This window comes from Myotis yumanensis, unplaced genomic scaffold (genome assembly GCF_028538775.1).
Source record: "Myotis yumanensis isolate MYYU_CA2020_CCGP unplaced genomic scaffold, mMyoYum1.0.hap1 SCAF_11, whole genome shotgun sequence".
NCBI classification, from domain to species: Eukaryota; Metazoa; Chordata; class Mammalia; order Chiroptera; family Vespertilionidae; genus Myotis; species Myotis yumanensis.
Window position 1 is genome coordinate 59,616,180 of NW_027223762.1, and position 15,792 is coordinate 59,631,971.

The 15,792-nt window shown below is 43.3% G+C and overlaps 1 protein-coding gene, 1 non-coding gene and 1 pseudogene across 2 annotated transcripts; all 3 read left to right on the forward strand.

The window, feature by feature from the left end:
• The first annotated feature begins 4,459 nt into the window (after positions 1-4,459).
• Positions 4,460-5,709, forward strand: LOC139019517 (snRNA-activating protein complex subunit 3-like). The gene is given in 3 exon segments (XM_070428525.1): positions 4,460-4,610; positions 4,613-5,210; positions 5,289-5,709. Coding segments are annotated over 3 exon segments (1,170 nt in total).
• Positions 5,710-5,741: 32 nt separating this feature from the next.
• LOC139019286 (homeobox protein NANOG-like) lies at positions 5,742-6,826 on the forward strand (annotated as a pseudogene).
• An 8,429-nt stretch (positions 6,827-15,255) lies between these two features.
• Positions 15,256-15,412, forward strand: LOC139020264 (U1 spliceosomal RNA). The gene has a single exon (XR_011473270.1). It is a non-coding gene; the product is annotated as a U1 spliceosomal RNA (small nuclear RNA).
• The last annotated feature ends 380 nt before the right edge of the window (positions 15,413-15,792 follow it).

Consider the following 15,792-nt stretch of genomic DNA (forward strand, 5'->3'; position numbering starts at 1 on the left):
AGATCATTGTTTTTGGTGGTAAGTTGTGAAGATAATGAGAATGAAACTTGTGGCTTAGAGGAAGTGCTCACAACATGGCAGCTCCCTTCCCTGCAGCTGCCGGGGGAAGCAGCCCAGAGGCCACTGGGCGGGCGTCCAGGCCGAGGTCTGTGCCCTGGCAGGCCTGCGGCACCCCATTGCTTTGGGATGATTCCTACGGATCCTAAAACAAGCTTTTTCTTCCTTTAAGTGTCTTTCTTTTTAAACCCAGATACCTCCAGGGCAGGGCATTACTTTAATCCTGTTTGAGTGAAGACCTCCTTATTAGTTAACACCTAGAGAAGCCTGATCTTAGAAATGGCCCCTACCTGGAGGTGGGACTTCTGGAATGGTGAAGGACGGACTTCTATTCTTCCACAGAAGCAACAACACACTGGCAAGATATTATACAGACTATATCTGGATATTAACCGGAGGCCAACAACAATCTGAAGAGGGATTATCAGCGAGAAACTACTGAACCTTGGTAAGAACAGTGGAGTTCGTGGTGTTTGAACTTGGCCCAACCCCAGCTTCAGCAGCCTTGAAACCCAGCAGCCTGTAGCCGGCGGCGGAGCGGACTGGGCGGGCCCCTCAGAGCGCTCCATCACCAGAGCACCGCTACTGTTTGACTGCACGGCAGTTCCCTGGAAAAGCTTCACCTTGGGGAGTTGCTATCATCTAACCCAACTTGAAGCTCTCTCCATGGGAAAGCCCCTGCCCCCAAGTTGTTATATTCCCACTCAGGGCTCTTTCCCTGGGAAAACCCCTATTCTTAGGGCGTTTGTCAAACATAATCAGCTTCAATTATTCAACATTGCAGCTGCCCAAGACTGATAACAGTTGGGACAAACAAAGGCACGGCCAGAAATTTAAAAGGAAGATCTGAGAGATGAACTGTTCACGGGGAGGATGAGAAGCTGTGGGTACTCCTGGGGGTCTAGGGGACTGTGCATGATCAGGAAAGACCTGGAGGGCTCCGTCTCTCGGTTTGGCTGGCTTCCAGGGCCTGTGCAAGCAGGAAGTGAAGGCCAGGGCAGAGCCATACACTGCCTGGCATTAAAAACATGCCTCAACCCCCACACAGAGCTCTTAGCAAATGGTAGAAGATTTCCTAGCTCAGGGCATTTAAGGAAATCTCTGTCCAATCATTAGCTGACCGTTACGCTAACTGAGCAGAGATAGCATTGGCTTCACACTACAGGAAATACATACTTCATAAAATTAGTCCAGGAAAGTCATTAAACAAACAGCAGCAACATCAAACCGGGGGGGGCGGGGTGTCTGAAATTGAGAGTAGCCACATTACATTATCTAAAAACACACACAAAACAACCACTTCCCTCACTTCCCCCCCCGAAAAAAAAATGACACCAAGAAAGTATGACTCATGCACAGGAAAAAATTAGTCACTAGAAACTGTCCCTAAAGGAGGCCAAATATTAGGCTTACAAAGACTTCAAACCAACTATTGTAAATATGTTTAAAGTACTAAAGAAACCATGTCTAAGAATTAAAGGAAAGTATGTCATTGGTGGCTCACCAAATAGAGATCATCAATAGAGTGATAGAAATTATGAAAACAACCAAATGGAAATGATGGAGTTGGAAAGCACAGTATCTGAAATGAGAAACTCACCAGTGGGCCTCAACAGCAGATCTGAGTGCAGAAGAAAGGATCAATGAACCTGAAGATAAATTATAGAGATTATCTAGTCTGAGGAACAGGGGCGATAGAGACCTGTGGACATCACTAGGCGCTCCAACATACACATGATGGGAAAACCAGGAGGAGAAGAGAGAGAAAGGGGAAGAACAAATATATTTGTAGAAGTAAGTTTAGGAAGTTTCCAAATTTGATGAAAAAATATTAATCTCCACATTGAAGAAAATCAACAAACTCCAAAGAGGATACACTCAAAGAAATGCACACTGAGGTATAGCACAGTCAAATTGTCAAAAACCAAAGGCAAAGAGAATCTCAGTGGCTAACAAACAACAAAAAACTCATCACATACAAGGAATCCTCAATAACAGCTGACTTCTTATCAACAATGATAGAGGTCAGTCCTAGCCAGTCGGGTTCAGTGGATAGAGCATCAGACTATGTACCCAAGGGTCCCAGATTCAATTCTGGTCGAGGGCATGTACCTCGGTTGCAGGTTCTTCCATGGCCTGGGCCCTGGTTGGGGTGTGTGCAGGAGGCAACCAATTGATGTGTTTCTCTCACATTGATATTTCTCTGTCTTTCCCTCTCTCTTCCACTCTGTAAAAAATCAATGGAAAAATATTCTCAGGTGAGGATTAAAAAAATGATAGAGGTCAGAGGGATGATACACTGAAAGGCTTAGAGATAAAAGACTGTCAAGAATTCAGTATCCACACAGACACTGGGGCAGTGGGGGCTTGTCCTGAGGGGGTGGGAGTGGCCAGGGGGGGTGTCAATCGGAGGAAAAAGGAGACATATGTAATACTTAAAACAATTTAAAAAAAAAGAATTCAGTATCCAACAAAAACTAACCTTCAAAAGTGAAAAAGAGCCCTAGCTGGTTGCTCAGTGGTTACAGCGTCAACCTGCAGACTGAAGGGTTGTGGGATCGATTCTGGTCAAGGGCACATATCTTGGTTGCAGGCTCAATCCCCAGCCCAGATCGGGGTGTGTGTGTGCAGGAGGCAACCAATTGATGTGTCTCTCACACATTGATGCTTCTCTCTGTCTCTACCCCTCTTTTCCATTCTCTGTAAAAATCAATGGAAACAATATCTTCCTGTGAGGATGAACAAAACAAAACAAAAAAAGTGAAGAAGAAAGTATGACATTCTCAGGTCAGTGAAAACAGTGCTCAGTGTGAGCCCAGCTGGCCTATGAGAAAGACTAAAGGAATTCCTTCCGATTAAAACGAAAGGATTAATCTTTAACCTTTTCTCCAATTGTGTAGATAGGAACCATCTTACAAATGATGGGGTAAGAACTAGAATCCTCATTGTAACCACACTGACACAATCACTTCTTCTTTCATTCATCAAATTAATTCCAAAAATATTGAGCCCCAGGAACTAGAAGCCATCCTAGTAAGAGCACAGCCTTGTCCGTGTCCTTGGGAGTCACCCTGGGGGGTAAGCAATTACAGTACAATGTGGTACGTGTTACAGTCATCTATACAAAGAGCTTGTCAACTTCTGGTTCAAGATAGCAGATTGAGCCCATATAGTTGTTTCTTTTTACTCCAGTTCTCTATACACTGCTCATAAGAGATCTAAATAAATTCACATCCTCGCTAGAAAACAATATAGGGAACACCTAATCACCAAAAACCATTATAAAAGATGAAAACCAGACGGATCAGGTTGAAGATGGAAACCCAAAGACCAAAGCTCCACCGAGGAGAGGATGCTGCAAAAGGTGGGGCAGCTCTGGGGGTCCTTCCCACCCAGAACTGTGAACTGGGAGGGGGAGAGGCCCCGTGTGTCCACGAACGGTTGGGGCATCACAGAATGGAAAGCCAGGAGTGTTCATCTCAGGCCCGACAATGAGCAGAAAGGTGTGTTCCCATGGGCAGGAGCAGGGCGGGGGTGGGGGGGTGGGGGGGAGATGTCTGGGTCAGAGAAGCCAGGCAAAGCCCCCGCTCCCTAGGGGAACAGAAGCCTCTGTATCCAGAAAGCTTAACCATGGACTCACCTTGTCCCAGCAGCACATCTCACCCATTTCTCAGTATCACTGTATACAGGTGCAGTGCAGTTCACACCTGCATATCCTACTCCTTGTTGCAAGCACGACCCTCAGGCTAATAAGGAATCCCAGTTCCAATGGAAGCTCACAGACAAGAAAATCCAAGTATTTGAGGAAAGTTAATATCATGGGGGAAAGGCACTCAGCAAGAGGAGGAGTTCATACCTGAAAAAGAGAGTTAATAAAGCAGACAGACCTGGGTTTTAGAATAAATATAATTAGATGCGAATTGATTTTGCATAAAAAATATTTAGAAACCTTGGAAATGAATAATTTAATCATTGAAATAAAATTAGTCCATTAGATATTGTGAGAAGCAGAAAGATTACAGCTAAAAAATGAATTCATGCCTGGCTGGTGTGGTTCAGTGGTTGAGCACCAATCTATGAACCAGTAGGTCCTGCTTCGATTCCTGGTCAGGGCACATGCCTGGTTTGCAGGCTCAAACCCTAGTAGGGGGCATGCAGGAGGCAGCCAATCAATGATTCTCTCTCATCATTGATGTTTCTCTCTCTCTCCCTCTCTGAAATCAATAAAATTATATATTTTTAAAAATGAATTCAAGATCTAGAATCAAACAGAATGCACCGCAAAATTCCAAAGACATATCTACAATAGGAAAGAGAATAGATATAGAACTTTAAATACCTAAAATTTCAGAAGGAGCAGCTAAGGAAAATGAAGCAAAAAGAATAGAGGGGTGGGGAGAACATGGCTGAAAGCAGCCAGGGCATCCCAACGAGTAGCGGGGTTGGCAGCGAGCAGGACCCGGTGGTCAGCAGTGGTGGCTGCAACTTTCCAGAACACAAGAAGCCAGAGCTAAACACACGCGCTTTCCACGTGGGCGCCTTCGGGGAGCTGTGGGTGACCGGCTGCGCGGGCAAGGGGATTTGTCGCTGAAGGAGCCTCCGGTATCCGGCATCCGGCCTCCGGCCTCCGAGCTGCCTGGGCAAGGAGGGGTCGCCAACCGGGGCTGGGACGATGCCGCGTTGGCACGGGATCTGGGCTGCGATCTGGAGGCAGGGACCGAGCTGAAGACAGTTTGGGGCCCTGATAAACTGCAGTGCTGTGAGGACCAGGACCCAGAAGTCATCACAGAGGATACTGACCTAGTGACCTTGGGGGTTAGAAAGAAGCTTTTGGAGCGTCTGGAAGAAACATTAACCATAGATCGAGCCTGCAGGCAAGAAATACTTGCTTATGAGATGGACTCACACGCCATAGGTAAAAAGCCTGAAAATCCAGCAGACATGACTGAAGAGGGGGAACTTATCCTATCTGTGAATGTCTTATACCCTGTTACATTTCATAAGCACCAAGAACACAAACCATACCAGACGATGCTGGTACTGGGCAGTCAGAAGCTCACGGAACTAAGGGATCCAATTTGCTGCGTCAGTGACCTCCAAACTGGTGGGGGATTCAGCAACACTCCTGACCAGGCCGCTGAGCACAGCAACAAAGACCTATACAAATCAGCCTTCTTTTATTTTGAAGGAACATTTTGTAACGATAGAAGATACCCTGAATGCAGAGATCTGAGCAGAACTATCATTGAGTGGTCAGAGTCCCATGACAGAGGCGATAGAAAGTTTCAGACTGCTGAAACGGAAGATTTCACCCTCAATGACTTACATATTAAACTGGGTTTTCCCTACTTATACTGTCACCAGGGAGACTGTGAACATGTTGTCATTACTGACATAAGGCTTGTGCATCGAGATGACTGCTTGGGTAGAATACTTTATCCCCTTCTTACCAAGCATTGGCTATGGACCAGAAAATGTTTTGTTTGTAAAATGTACACAGCCAGATGGGTGACCAACGATGACAGTTTTGCACCAGATGATCCGTGTTTCTTTTGTGATGCTTGCTTCCGAATGCTTCATGATGACTTAGAAGGCAACAAACTGGGGGAATTTCTTGCTTATCCTTATGTTGATCCTGGAACCTTTAATTAATAACCAACAAAAAGTGTACACTTTGTGGGAGCATGATCAACCTGAAACAATCAGCTAGTTACCCCTACTCCACCCCCAAAATTTGAAATTACAGATTTTCTTACAAAGTAACTTGATTGGGCCAGGAGGGTGGGCCTAAATTTGGTTGAGCCTCCTTTATAAATCCGGAGCCTCCAAATTTTTCATCTTTTTTGCACAATTGACTGTCACTGCAAAGCTGACCCATTTCCTCCCGTCTTTTTGGTACTTTTACATCTGGAGATTTTCATATTTCTCTAAGCTCTTCTCGCTACATACTGAAGCCTGGGTCTTTCTTACAATCTATCTCTTTGGTGTTTTTTTCTCTCTCCTTCAACTCAGCAGCATGAGTGTGGATTCGGCTTATCCCAAAGTCTGCCCTGCTCCGAATCATCCAAGTCTAGGGAGCCTTCACCAGTGCCTGAGATTTATGAGCCTGAAGAAAACTCTGCATCCTTGCGAATGTCATCTGCTGAGACGCTCCACACGGAGACTGCTTATTCAGAACAGCCCTGATTCTCCCACCAGTCCCAGCAGTCCCAGTGCAACACTACCCACCTCTGTAGAGAACGGGACAGGGGAGGAGGAGAAAGCCCAGGTCAAGAATCAGAAGATCCGAACCGTCTGCTGACAGCCCCAGCTCTGTGGACTCAATGAGAGATTTCAAAGACAGAAATATCTCAGCCTCCAGCAGAGGCAAGAACTTTCCAACATCCCGGACCTTAGCTACAAACAGATTAACACCTGGTTCCAGAACCAGAGAACGAAATGTAGGAGGTGGCAGAAATACAACTGGCCAAAGAAGAGCCACCGTGTGACTCCAATGAGCTCAGCAACTACAGAGTTCCTGGGCCTCTCCTCCTGTCACCAGGGATGCCTGGTGAACGCTTCTGGAAACCTCTCCATGTGGACCAACCATTCCTGGACCAGCCCATCTTGGAACTACCCTGCCTGGAACGGTCAGACCTGGTGTCCCCAGGCCTGGAACAACCGATTCCTTAGTTATGGAGAGGAAGCCCTGCAGCCCCAGATCCAGTTCCGGCAAAATCCTGTCAGTGATTTGGAGGCCTCTTTGGAAATTGCTGGGGAAAACCTGTGATGCAATACTGCAAGCCCCTACGTATTGTGGTGCCCAGCAATCCGCGGGTTCATTCCCAGCTTATTCCATGAGCATATCGCCTGAGTCCACGAACATATAGCCATGAACAGAGTGTGATGATGGGTGTATTACTCAATTTCAGTTTGGGCAGTGGCTGTATTACCTCTCCTAGGATTTTTCTACATATTTCTGCCTTGATGTGCTGCTTCTCATTATGCCTTCTGTGCCAATTTGGAGGGTGGGGGTCGGGTATGATTGGAATCTAAGTAAAGAGGCTTTGTAGTCTTGCTGCTGTTAGACAAATGATAAAAGATGCCTCTGGCTAGAGATAATTAGATATAATACTAGATTTAGTATTTGGATAACGCTAGATCTAGAATCTTAACCTCAAAAATAGCAAGTAAAAGTACAAAGGTGTGTGATAAAGGATTACTCATGTTTTCTGGGATTGGAAGGCTTGTTCAAAGCTTCAGTTCAGGTGAATGGTTAAACTATAATATGCTTCACTGGTTTTCTCTGCCCCTTTTGCTGTTTTACTACAACCTTTAATTTCTTTATTACTCAAGTATTTGTAGAAGATGATTTTTGTATTTTGCTGTCATGACAATAGTACCAGTTTGGCTGGTTGGTTTATAAGTTTACATACAAATAGATAAAACGCCTATTTTACCATGAAAAAATAAAAAAATAAAGTAACTTGATTGTATTTAAATGCTTAAAAATATGTTTTACTACTTATTACACAATATAGTTCTTGTTTAGTTCAGTGCATTTTGCCCATCTTAAGTGTATTTATCTTACAGAAGGAGTGCTTTATATTTTGAATACAAATCCTTTGCCATGTATATGTATTCTGATTTTCTCCCAGTCTGTGGCTTGCCTATTCATTGTATCCTAAATGCTTTTTTGCTAATCATTAGCACAATTCAATTAGTGATACATCAAGTGGTGGAAGTACTTTGAAAATTCTTTGAAGAATGTGACCTACACCATATATCATGAGGCTTCCAAGGTAAAGATTTTTCAAATATCTAATAAAAATGAGGAAGAATAAAAGTAGATCATTTAATAAATACAAAAAAGAATAGAGAAAAATTTACATTAAGAAAGACATGACTCTTCAGATTGAAAAAGTCCACCAGCTGCTAAACAGAATATATATAAAAAAGATCTTTATCTTGACATATAGTGATGAAATTTCAGAGAATTGGGGATAAAGAGACTACCCAAGGAGAAAAACATGGATTGCATATAAAATAATATGAATCACATTAACAGTAGACTTTCCTTAATAATATTGGATGCTGAATATTCCAAGTTGAGGGATATTTTTAAAATTTTACTGAGGTATGACTTCCATACAGTAAAATGTACAGTTCTTAAGTCTCCTTTTTGCTGAGGGATAATCCTGAAATCTGTAATTTTACAAGCAGCTACTCTCTCATTCAACTGTGGGAGCAAAATGAAATTTTCAGGTATAAAATGACAGTATTTTATTCACTTGATGGAAGAACGATTTGAGGAGAAATCCCTCTAGTGTTAACTACAACAATTAAGGCTTCGCTAGAACAAGACTGCGCACAGAGACCACAAGGGGGTGCACCAAGAAAGCATAAAAGATGCGGAGACAAAAAAACATGACAGAAATGGAGGATATGGAGCTAAGAATCGCAATTTTGAGGGCTTGCCATAAATTTGTGCAGAGCCTCACGAAAACTAATGAGACCCTCGATGCTACGATAAAGAAATTAGAAAGTAAGCATACACGGACTGAAATAAAGAATATTATACCCAATAGCAGACCAGAGGAGTGCAAGAATCAAACCAAAGATTCGACAAAAAACACCCAATTGGAAAAGCATAATGAAAAAAGAATCCAAAAGTGTGAAGACAGCGTAAGGAGCCTCTGGGACAGCTTTAAGCGAACTAATATCAGAGTCATTGGAGTCCCAGAAGATGAGAGACAGCAAGATATTGAAAACCTATTTCAAGAAATAATGGCAGAAAACTTCCCCCACCTAGTGAAAGAAATGGACTTACAGGTCCAAGAAGCGAAGAGAACCCCAAACAAAAGGAATCCAAAGAGGACCACACCAAGACACATCATCATTAAAATGCCAAGAGCAAAAGACAAAGAGAAAATCTTAAAAGCAGCAAGAGAAAGAGGCTCAATTACCTACAAGGGAATACCCATACGACTGTCAGCTGATTTCTCAACAGAAACTTTGCAGGCCAGAAGGGAATGGCAAGAAATATTCAAAGTGCTGAATACCAAGAACCTACAACCAAGATTACTTTATCCAGCAAAGCTATCATTCAGAATTGAAGGTCAGATAAAGAGCTTCACAGATAAGGAAAAACTAAAGGAGTTCATCACCGCCAAACCAGTATTATATGAAATGCTGAAAGGTATCCTTTAAGAAGAGGAAGAAGAAAAAGGTAAAGATACAAATTATGAACAACAAATATGCATCTATCAACAAATGAATCTAAGAATCAAGTGAATAAATAACCTGATGTACAGAATGAACTGGTGACTATAATGAATCAGGGACATAGAAAGGGAATGGACTGACTATTCTTGGGGGGGAAAGGGGAATGGGAGATTCGGGAAGAGACTGGACAAAAATCATGCACCTATGGATGAACTCAGTGGGTGGGGAGTGAGGGTGGAGGGTGGGGTGGGAGCTGGAAGGAGGGGAGTTATGGGGGGAAAAAAGAGGAACAAATGTAATAATCTGAACAATAAAGATTTAAAAAAAAAAAAAAAAAAAGAACGATTTGAGGAATTGATTCATAAAGAAGAAAAACATGGCTCTAGCCGGTCGCTCAGTGGTTAGAGCATGGGCTCGTGGACGGAAGGATGGCAGGCTGGATTCCGGTCATGGGCACTTACCTCAGTTGCAGGCTCAATCCGGGTGCCATTTGGGGTGTGTGCGGGAGCCAACAACTCAATGTGTCCTTCTCACACTGACACTTCTCTCTCTTTGTTTCTCCCCCTCCCCTCCATTCTCTCTCTAAAAAAAATAAATAAATAAAAAATCAGTGGAAAAAATATCTTTGGGTGAGGATTAACAAAAAACAAACAAAAAGAGAAGAAAACAGAAAGTTAATGCTATGATGACCATGAAATCAAAAAGTTGAGTCTATATAAATGGTAATTGCAAAAAAAAATTCAACAATAATCTGGAATGATGATATCATAGGTGCAGTGGAGGGAAGCAAAAGATGCCAAGGTTCTTTTTCTCATTGGGAAGATGTAGTTATTAACAATAAAAAATGAAAAACATGTAAGTTTAACTGGTATATTGAAGAACATATGAACAAAATAAATAATTTCCAAACCATTGAAGAAATATACAATTCTAATTTCAGAAATCCAACAAAAGTCAGGAAAGGAGATAAAAGAATAAAAAATAAAATAGATAGGAATAAGTCCAAACAAAGCAGTATCCATAATAAATGTTAATGGGTTAAATTCACCTATTGATTGACAGGGATTTTCAGTTTGAGCAGGTAAAAAAATAAACCCAAGAAATGAAACCTAGTTATAGCCTGTCTCTGAGGTGCACCTAAAACAAAGTCCAAAAAGATTAAAAATAAAGAAAAGAAAAACATACCAAGCAAATGCGAACATCAAGCAATCAGGTTGAGGTAGTCCATGAGCAGGCTTGCCTTGGAGATCCTTCAAGATAATGTAGACCGAGGGAAAATCCCTGGCCTGGCAGCACAGGTGCCAATAGGAGGAGATTGTTAACTCAGAAAGGACTCAGATATCAGGCCAGGAGGCCATACTCCCTGGAGGACTGAATTTCTGCTGTATATATGCTGTAATGTATTGGTTGTTTCTAGAGCTGAAGTGAGACCACAGCTCTATACTTCCCAGACACCTATTCCATCTGAGACCACCAAACTTTGGACATATCTCTAGAAGACATAAGAGGGCAACCAAGAGTCACCTTCACACCCTGCATCCTTATCTATATATATAAAAGCCAAGCAACTAGAATGCCAGAATGACCGGAACGACAGGAACAACCAGTCGCTATGACACACACTGTAGCCGGCCAACCAGCCCGATGGTGGGCGGCCCCTCCCCTAGGCCAGCCCTGCCCCCAATTGGCCCTCCCAACCCAGATCGGGGGTGGGTTGGCTGGCCAACCTCTCGTGGCCCCTCCCCCCTGGCCAGCCCCACCCCAACCCACCCCCAACTGGGCGGGCCAGCCAGACCCCACCTGTGCACAAATTCATGCACTGGGCCTCTAGTCTATAATAATGAAAGTATAATATGCTAATTAGACCAGACATCCTTCCGGACAACCTTCCGGACAAAGCCAGGGCTTTGAGAGAAGCCTGAGTCCCGGGTGCCAGAGGGAAGCCAGTGCCAGCAGCCGGGGAAAGGAAGGACTACTCTTGCACAAATTTCGTGCATCGGGCCTCTGGTCTTACATAAATCCTTTGATCTAGTTTTTTGTAAATCAAAGTAAAAGTTACCTTAAACTAAGTGCAAGTCATTATTCTTATTCAGGAGGGAATTCATATTGATAGGAGGAATAATCTCGTAAGAAAATATGTAGTTTCAAATGTTTATACACCCAACAAAATATCTTTCCAATAAAAAGCAAAAAGTGATATGAATAAAAGATGAAATTTTAAAAAGGCACATAGTAGGATACTTTAACATCTCTCAGAAACTGAGAGATCAAGAAGACAAAAATTTAGTAAGGCTATAAATGATTTGAAGAGTGCAATTAATCTTTATCTAGCAAATGTACACAATATTTCACTCCTCAAACCAAAGAACATATATTCTTTCCAAATATATCAAACATTCATGAAAATGTCCTGTGTTACACCACAAACTTTAAAAATAAAGTAGCCCAGCCCTAACCGGTTTGGCTCAGTGGATAGAGCGTCGGCCTTCGGACTGAACAGTTCCAGGTTCGATTCCGGCCAAGGGCGTGTACCTTGGTTGCGGGCACATCCCCAGTGGGGAGTGCGCAGGAGGCAGCTGACCAATGTTTCTCCCTCATCAATGTTTCTAACTCTTTATCCCTCTCCCTTCCTCTCTGTAAAAAATCAATAAAATGTATTAAAAAAAAAAAAAAGTAGCCCAGGTCGACACGCTCAGTGGTTAGAAGGATGGAGACCTTCTAGCCTTCAGACTATATAAGGCCCATAAAATCATTTGGTCTGGCCCTGCGAGGGCATTAGGGGTGAGTTAATTAAATGTTTGACCAAATAAAGCGGGCTGACTTTTAAGTTAATAATTTTGTATGGCCAGCAAGTGATGTTATAAATACCCAAAAGGCTCTTGGCAGTAAAAAAGCTCCCCACCCCTGGGTTAGAGTGTTGACCTGTGCACTGGAGGGTCTTGAATTCGATTCTGGTCAAGGGCATGTACCTGGGTTACAGGTTTGATCCCCACCCCGATATATGTGGGGCATATGTGGGAGGCAACCAATCAATGTGTGCCTCTCTCATCAATGCTTCTCTCTCTTTCTCTCCTCTCTTTCTCTCTCCCCCTCCTTCTCCCTCTCTGTAATAAATAAAAATATATTTTTAAAAAATAAACAAAAAATAAAATCACATGAGCTATAGTCACTGAATACAATGCAATATAGAATTAATATGCCAACAAAAAGGGAGTATTCCTAACAATATAGAGATTTAGCAAAAGAATATAATGTGTATCAATACATTACACCAATAAATATGAAAATCTGGATGAAATGGATGATTTACTTGGAAAATATATAATTTATCCAAATTGACTCAAAAAGTAGAAAACCCTCATATTTCAATAATTCTAGAAGATATTGAAAATGCAGTCAATTCCCTAAAAAGTTTATGAGATTAACATCCAAAAATTAATAGGCTTTGGTTAATAATAGCAATAACAAATATATAAAATAAGCAAGAAGATTAAATTAGCAATGACAATTACCCTTATGAAATACCTGAGAATAAATGTAATAAAATACTCAAATCACTATGAAATAATATTAAAAAGACCGAAAATAAAACATCTATATATTATGTTCATGGGTAAATGTCTCAATATGGTAAAGATAGCACTTCTTAGCTAAATACCATATTTATAAATTCAGTACAGTCTCAATCTAAAGCTCAATGGGGTTTTCCATGGACCTTAGGGATCTGTTTAAAAAGTTAGTATAAATGTTCCCCTAGCTAGTTTGGCTCAGTGGATAGAGCATCAGCCTGCAGACGGAAGGGTCCCAGGTTCAATCCCAGTCAAGGGCACGTACCTCGATTGCAGGCTCTATCCCTGGCCCTGGTCAGGACAAATGCAGGAGGCCACTAATCAATGTGTCTCTCTCACATCGATATTTCTCTCTGTCTTTCCCCCTCCCTTCTACTCTCTCTAAAAATCAATGGAAAATATCCTTAAGTGAGGATTAACAAAAAGAATTAGTATAAATGTTTAAATGTACAAAATAGCCAAGACAATTTTGAAATGAGACTAATCCTATATCATAAAACCCCAATACGCAAATGAACTGAACGGCCGAATGACTGGTCTCTATGACATGCACTGACCACCAGGGGGCATACCCTCAATGCAGGAGCTGCCTGCTGATGGTCAGTGCTCTCCCACAGGGGGAGCACCGCTCAGCCAAAAACCGGGCTCATGGTGGCAGGAGCCTCTCCCGCCTCAGAGGCAGCGCTAAGGATGTCCGTCAGTTGGACATCCCCCGAGGGCTCCCGGACTGCGAGAGGGTGCAGGCCAGGCTAAGGGGACTCCCCCCCCACCACCCACCCGCATGAATTTCATGAACCAGACCTTAGTATATTATAAAACAATAGCAATTTAAGCAATACTTTGATTTCTGTGGATTTGTTCAGAAAAGACAAATCAACAGATTAGAAAAGTGTAGTTTCCCCTAAAAAGAACTATCAATTCAGAATTCGATGTCCAGAGGAATGACCCTTCAGGAATGAAGAGGAAGTCAAGGTCTCCCATGGAAGAAAACTAAGAGAATTTGTCACCAGTAGACCTAAATAGAGGCTAAAGGAGATTCTCCAAGCAAAAACGCAATAGCAAAAGAAGGAATCTTGGGGCATCAGACAGAAATAAAGAAAGAACAAGGGCAAGAATACAAGGGTGGTTTAGAACAGGACAATGGCGTGTGCAGTGAGCGGGGGTGTGGGCAGTGTGCATGGCCTCCACGCCTATCGGCTCCATTGACATATAGTGTCCCCGTGACACAGTACCTTTTGGACCCAAAAGGTACCGGTACTCAGCAAGATTCCAAGTGAGGACAAGCTTCCGGGAAGCAGCCGCCCAGCCTGGGACTGCATTCTAAACCTTCTCCACACACCGTGAGAGAAAGGACATGTGCTCTTTCTGGGCCACGGCTCCACCCGTTCTTCCACCACCTGCTTCCTGGATGCGGAGGATGCGGAGGTTCTAGGGGACACTGGACACCTAAGAGGGAAGGCAATGCTGACTAGGAATTGGGGCTCTGGACTGTAATGTGCCTGAGGAACCAACCTTTATTGTGCCAAGACGCGGAAATTGTGGGTGTACTTGCTACTGCAGCTTGAGTTTCCTTTGACTTGATGTCTTTGCAGAATTATATGCCTTTTCCACTTAATAGCTAATATTTAAATCTCAAATAATTTATTTTTATATAATTTGCTGAGCAAATGTCTAATATGAGTCTCTTGATGCAATTTATCTTATTTAAATACTAGCATGATTTTTATGATTATGTCATGTGCTTGAGCATATGTGCTACAGTGGATTGTTCGAGGTATTTTGTGACAGTCACTGGAGGAACACACAGAGATGCCGAGGTTGGGGACCCAGAGCAGCTCAGAGGCGGGGAATTAACTCTTCAGTCTGCAATAAACAATGGCCTCCAACAAGACTGCATCACAAAACGCGGGAAAGAAACAGACCGGAAAGAGTAAAAACGTTGGCGAGGCAGAGCCTGAAGAATTTGTAGTGGAAAGAGTGTTGGACCAATGCGCAACAAATGGGAAGGTGTATTTCCTGAACTGGAGGGAGTCACAGGAGCTGGCAATACTTGGGATCCTGGAGAAAATTTAGGATGTCCAGAGTTAATTGAAGCATTTCTTAATTCTCAAAAAGCTGGCAAAGAAAAAGATGGTACAAAAAGAAAGTATTTATCTGCAGGAAGCAGATGCGTGGGTGCGAGGAGCTGGGGAAGGGAGCACTGGGAGTGACAACGGAGGGGTTGGGGTTCCTTTTTGGGGTGAGAAAAACGTTCTAAAATTGATTGTGCTGAGAGTCGCACAACTAAAGACCACTGAACTGCACACTTTAATTTAGTGCTATATTTTTGAACTGACATTTTAAAGGGGTGGATACTGTGTATGTAAATTTTATCTTAATTTTTAAATAATGTAAAAAAAAAATAGATGGCTAAAGTAGCACTGGGGTAGCTACCTGGCAGGGGAGGACCATGATCAGAAGGTGGTTCTCCCAGGGCGAGGCTTGTCCCTTGCGCTCCAGGTGTGTGGAGTCCTGCCATTTCCCCATGGGAAACGTGACCGATCACTTGTGGTAGTGGGGGACTGCGTTCGCCCTCTCCCCTGAAAAAGAAAAAAAGAAATACCACTGGGAGAAAAAGCAGAAGGAAGTCTTAGCCCTGGGAGCAGGAAGAGCAAAGAGGAAGTGACATTACAGGTCCCGGGGCTGTGTGGGGAGAGGAGGAAAATCGGGGCCTCTGCAGGGTGGGCACGGCACACACTAGGAGGGACGAGGCAGGAGGTGCCAGGGCACCATGAGGAGGAGCCCGCAGGGGAGGGGGCTGGGCCGGGGTGGGGTGAGGGGGCAGGGAGGGGCCTTTGCCACCCTGCTGGCCGCAGGCCAATCTGTCAGGAAGCCAAGGGTCAGCGGGCCGGCCCAGGGGACAGTGGGCCGCTGCTAGGTTTCACTTTCCTATAAGTCCGAGATTTAGAGGTTGTGGAGATGA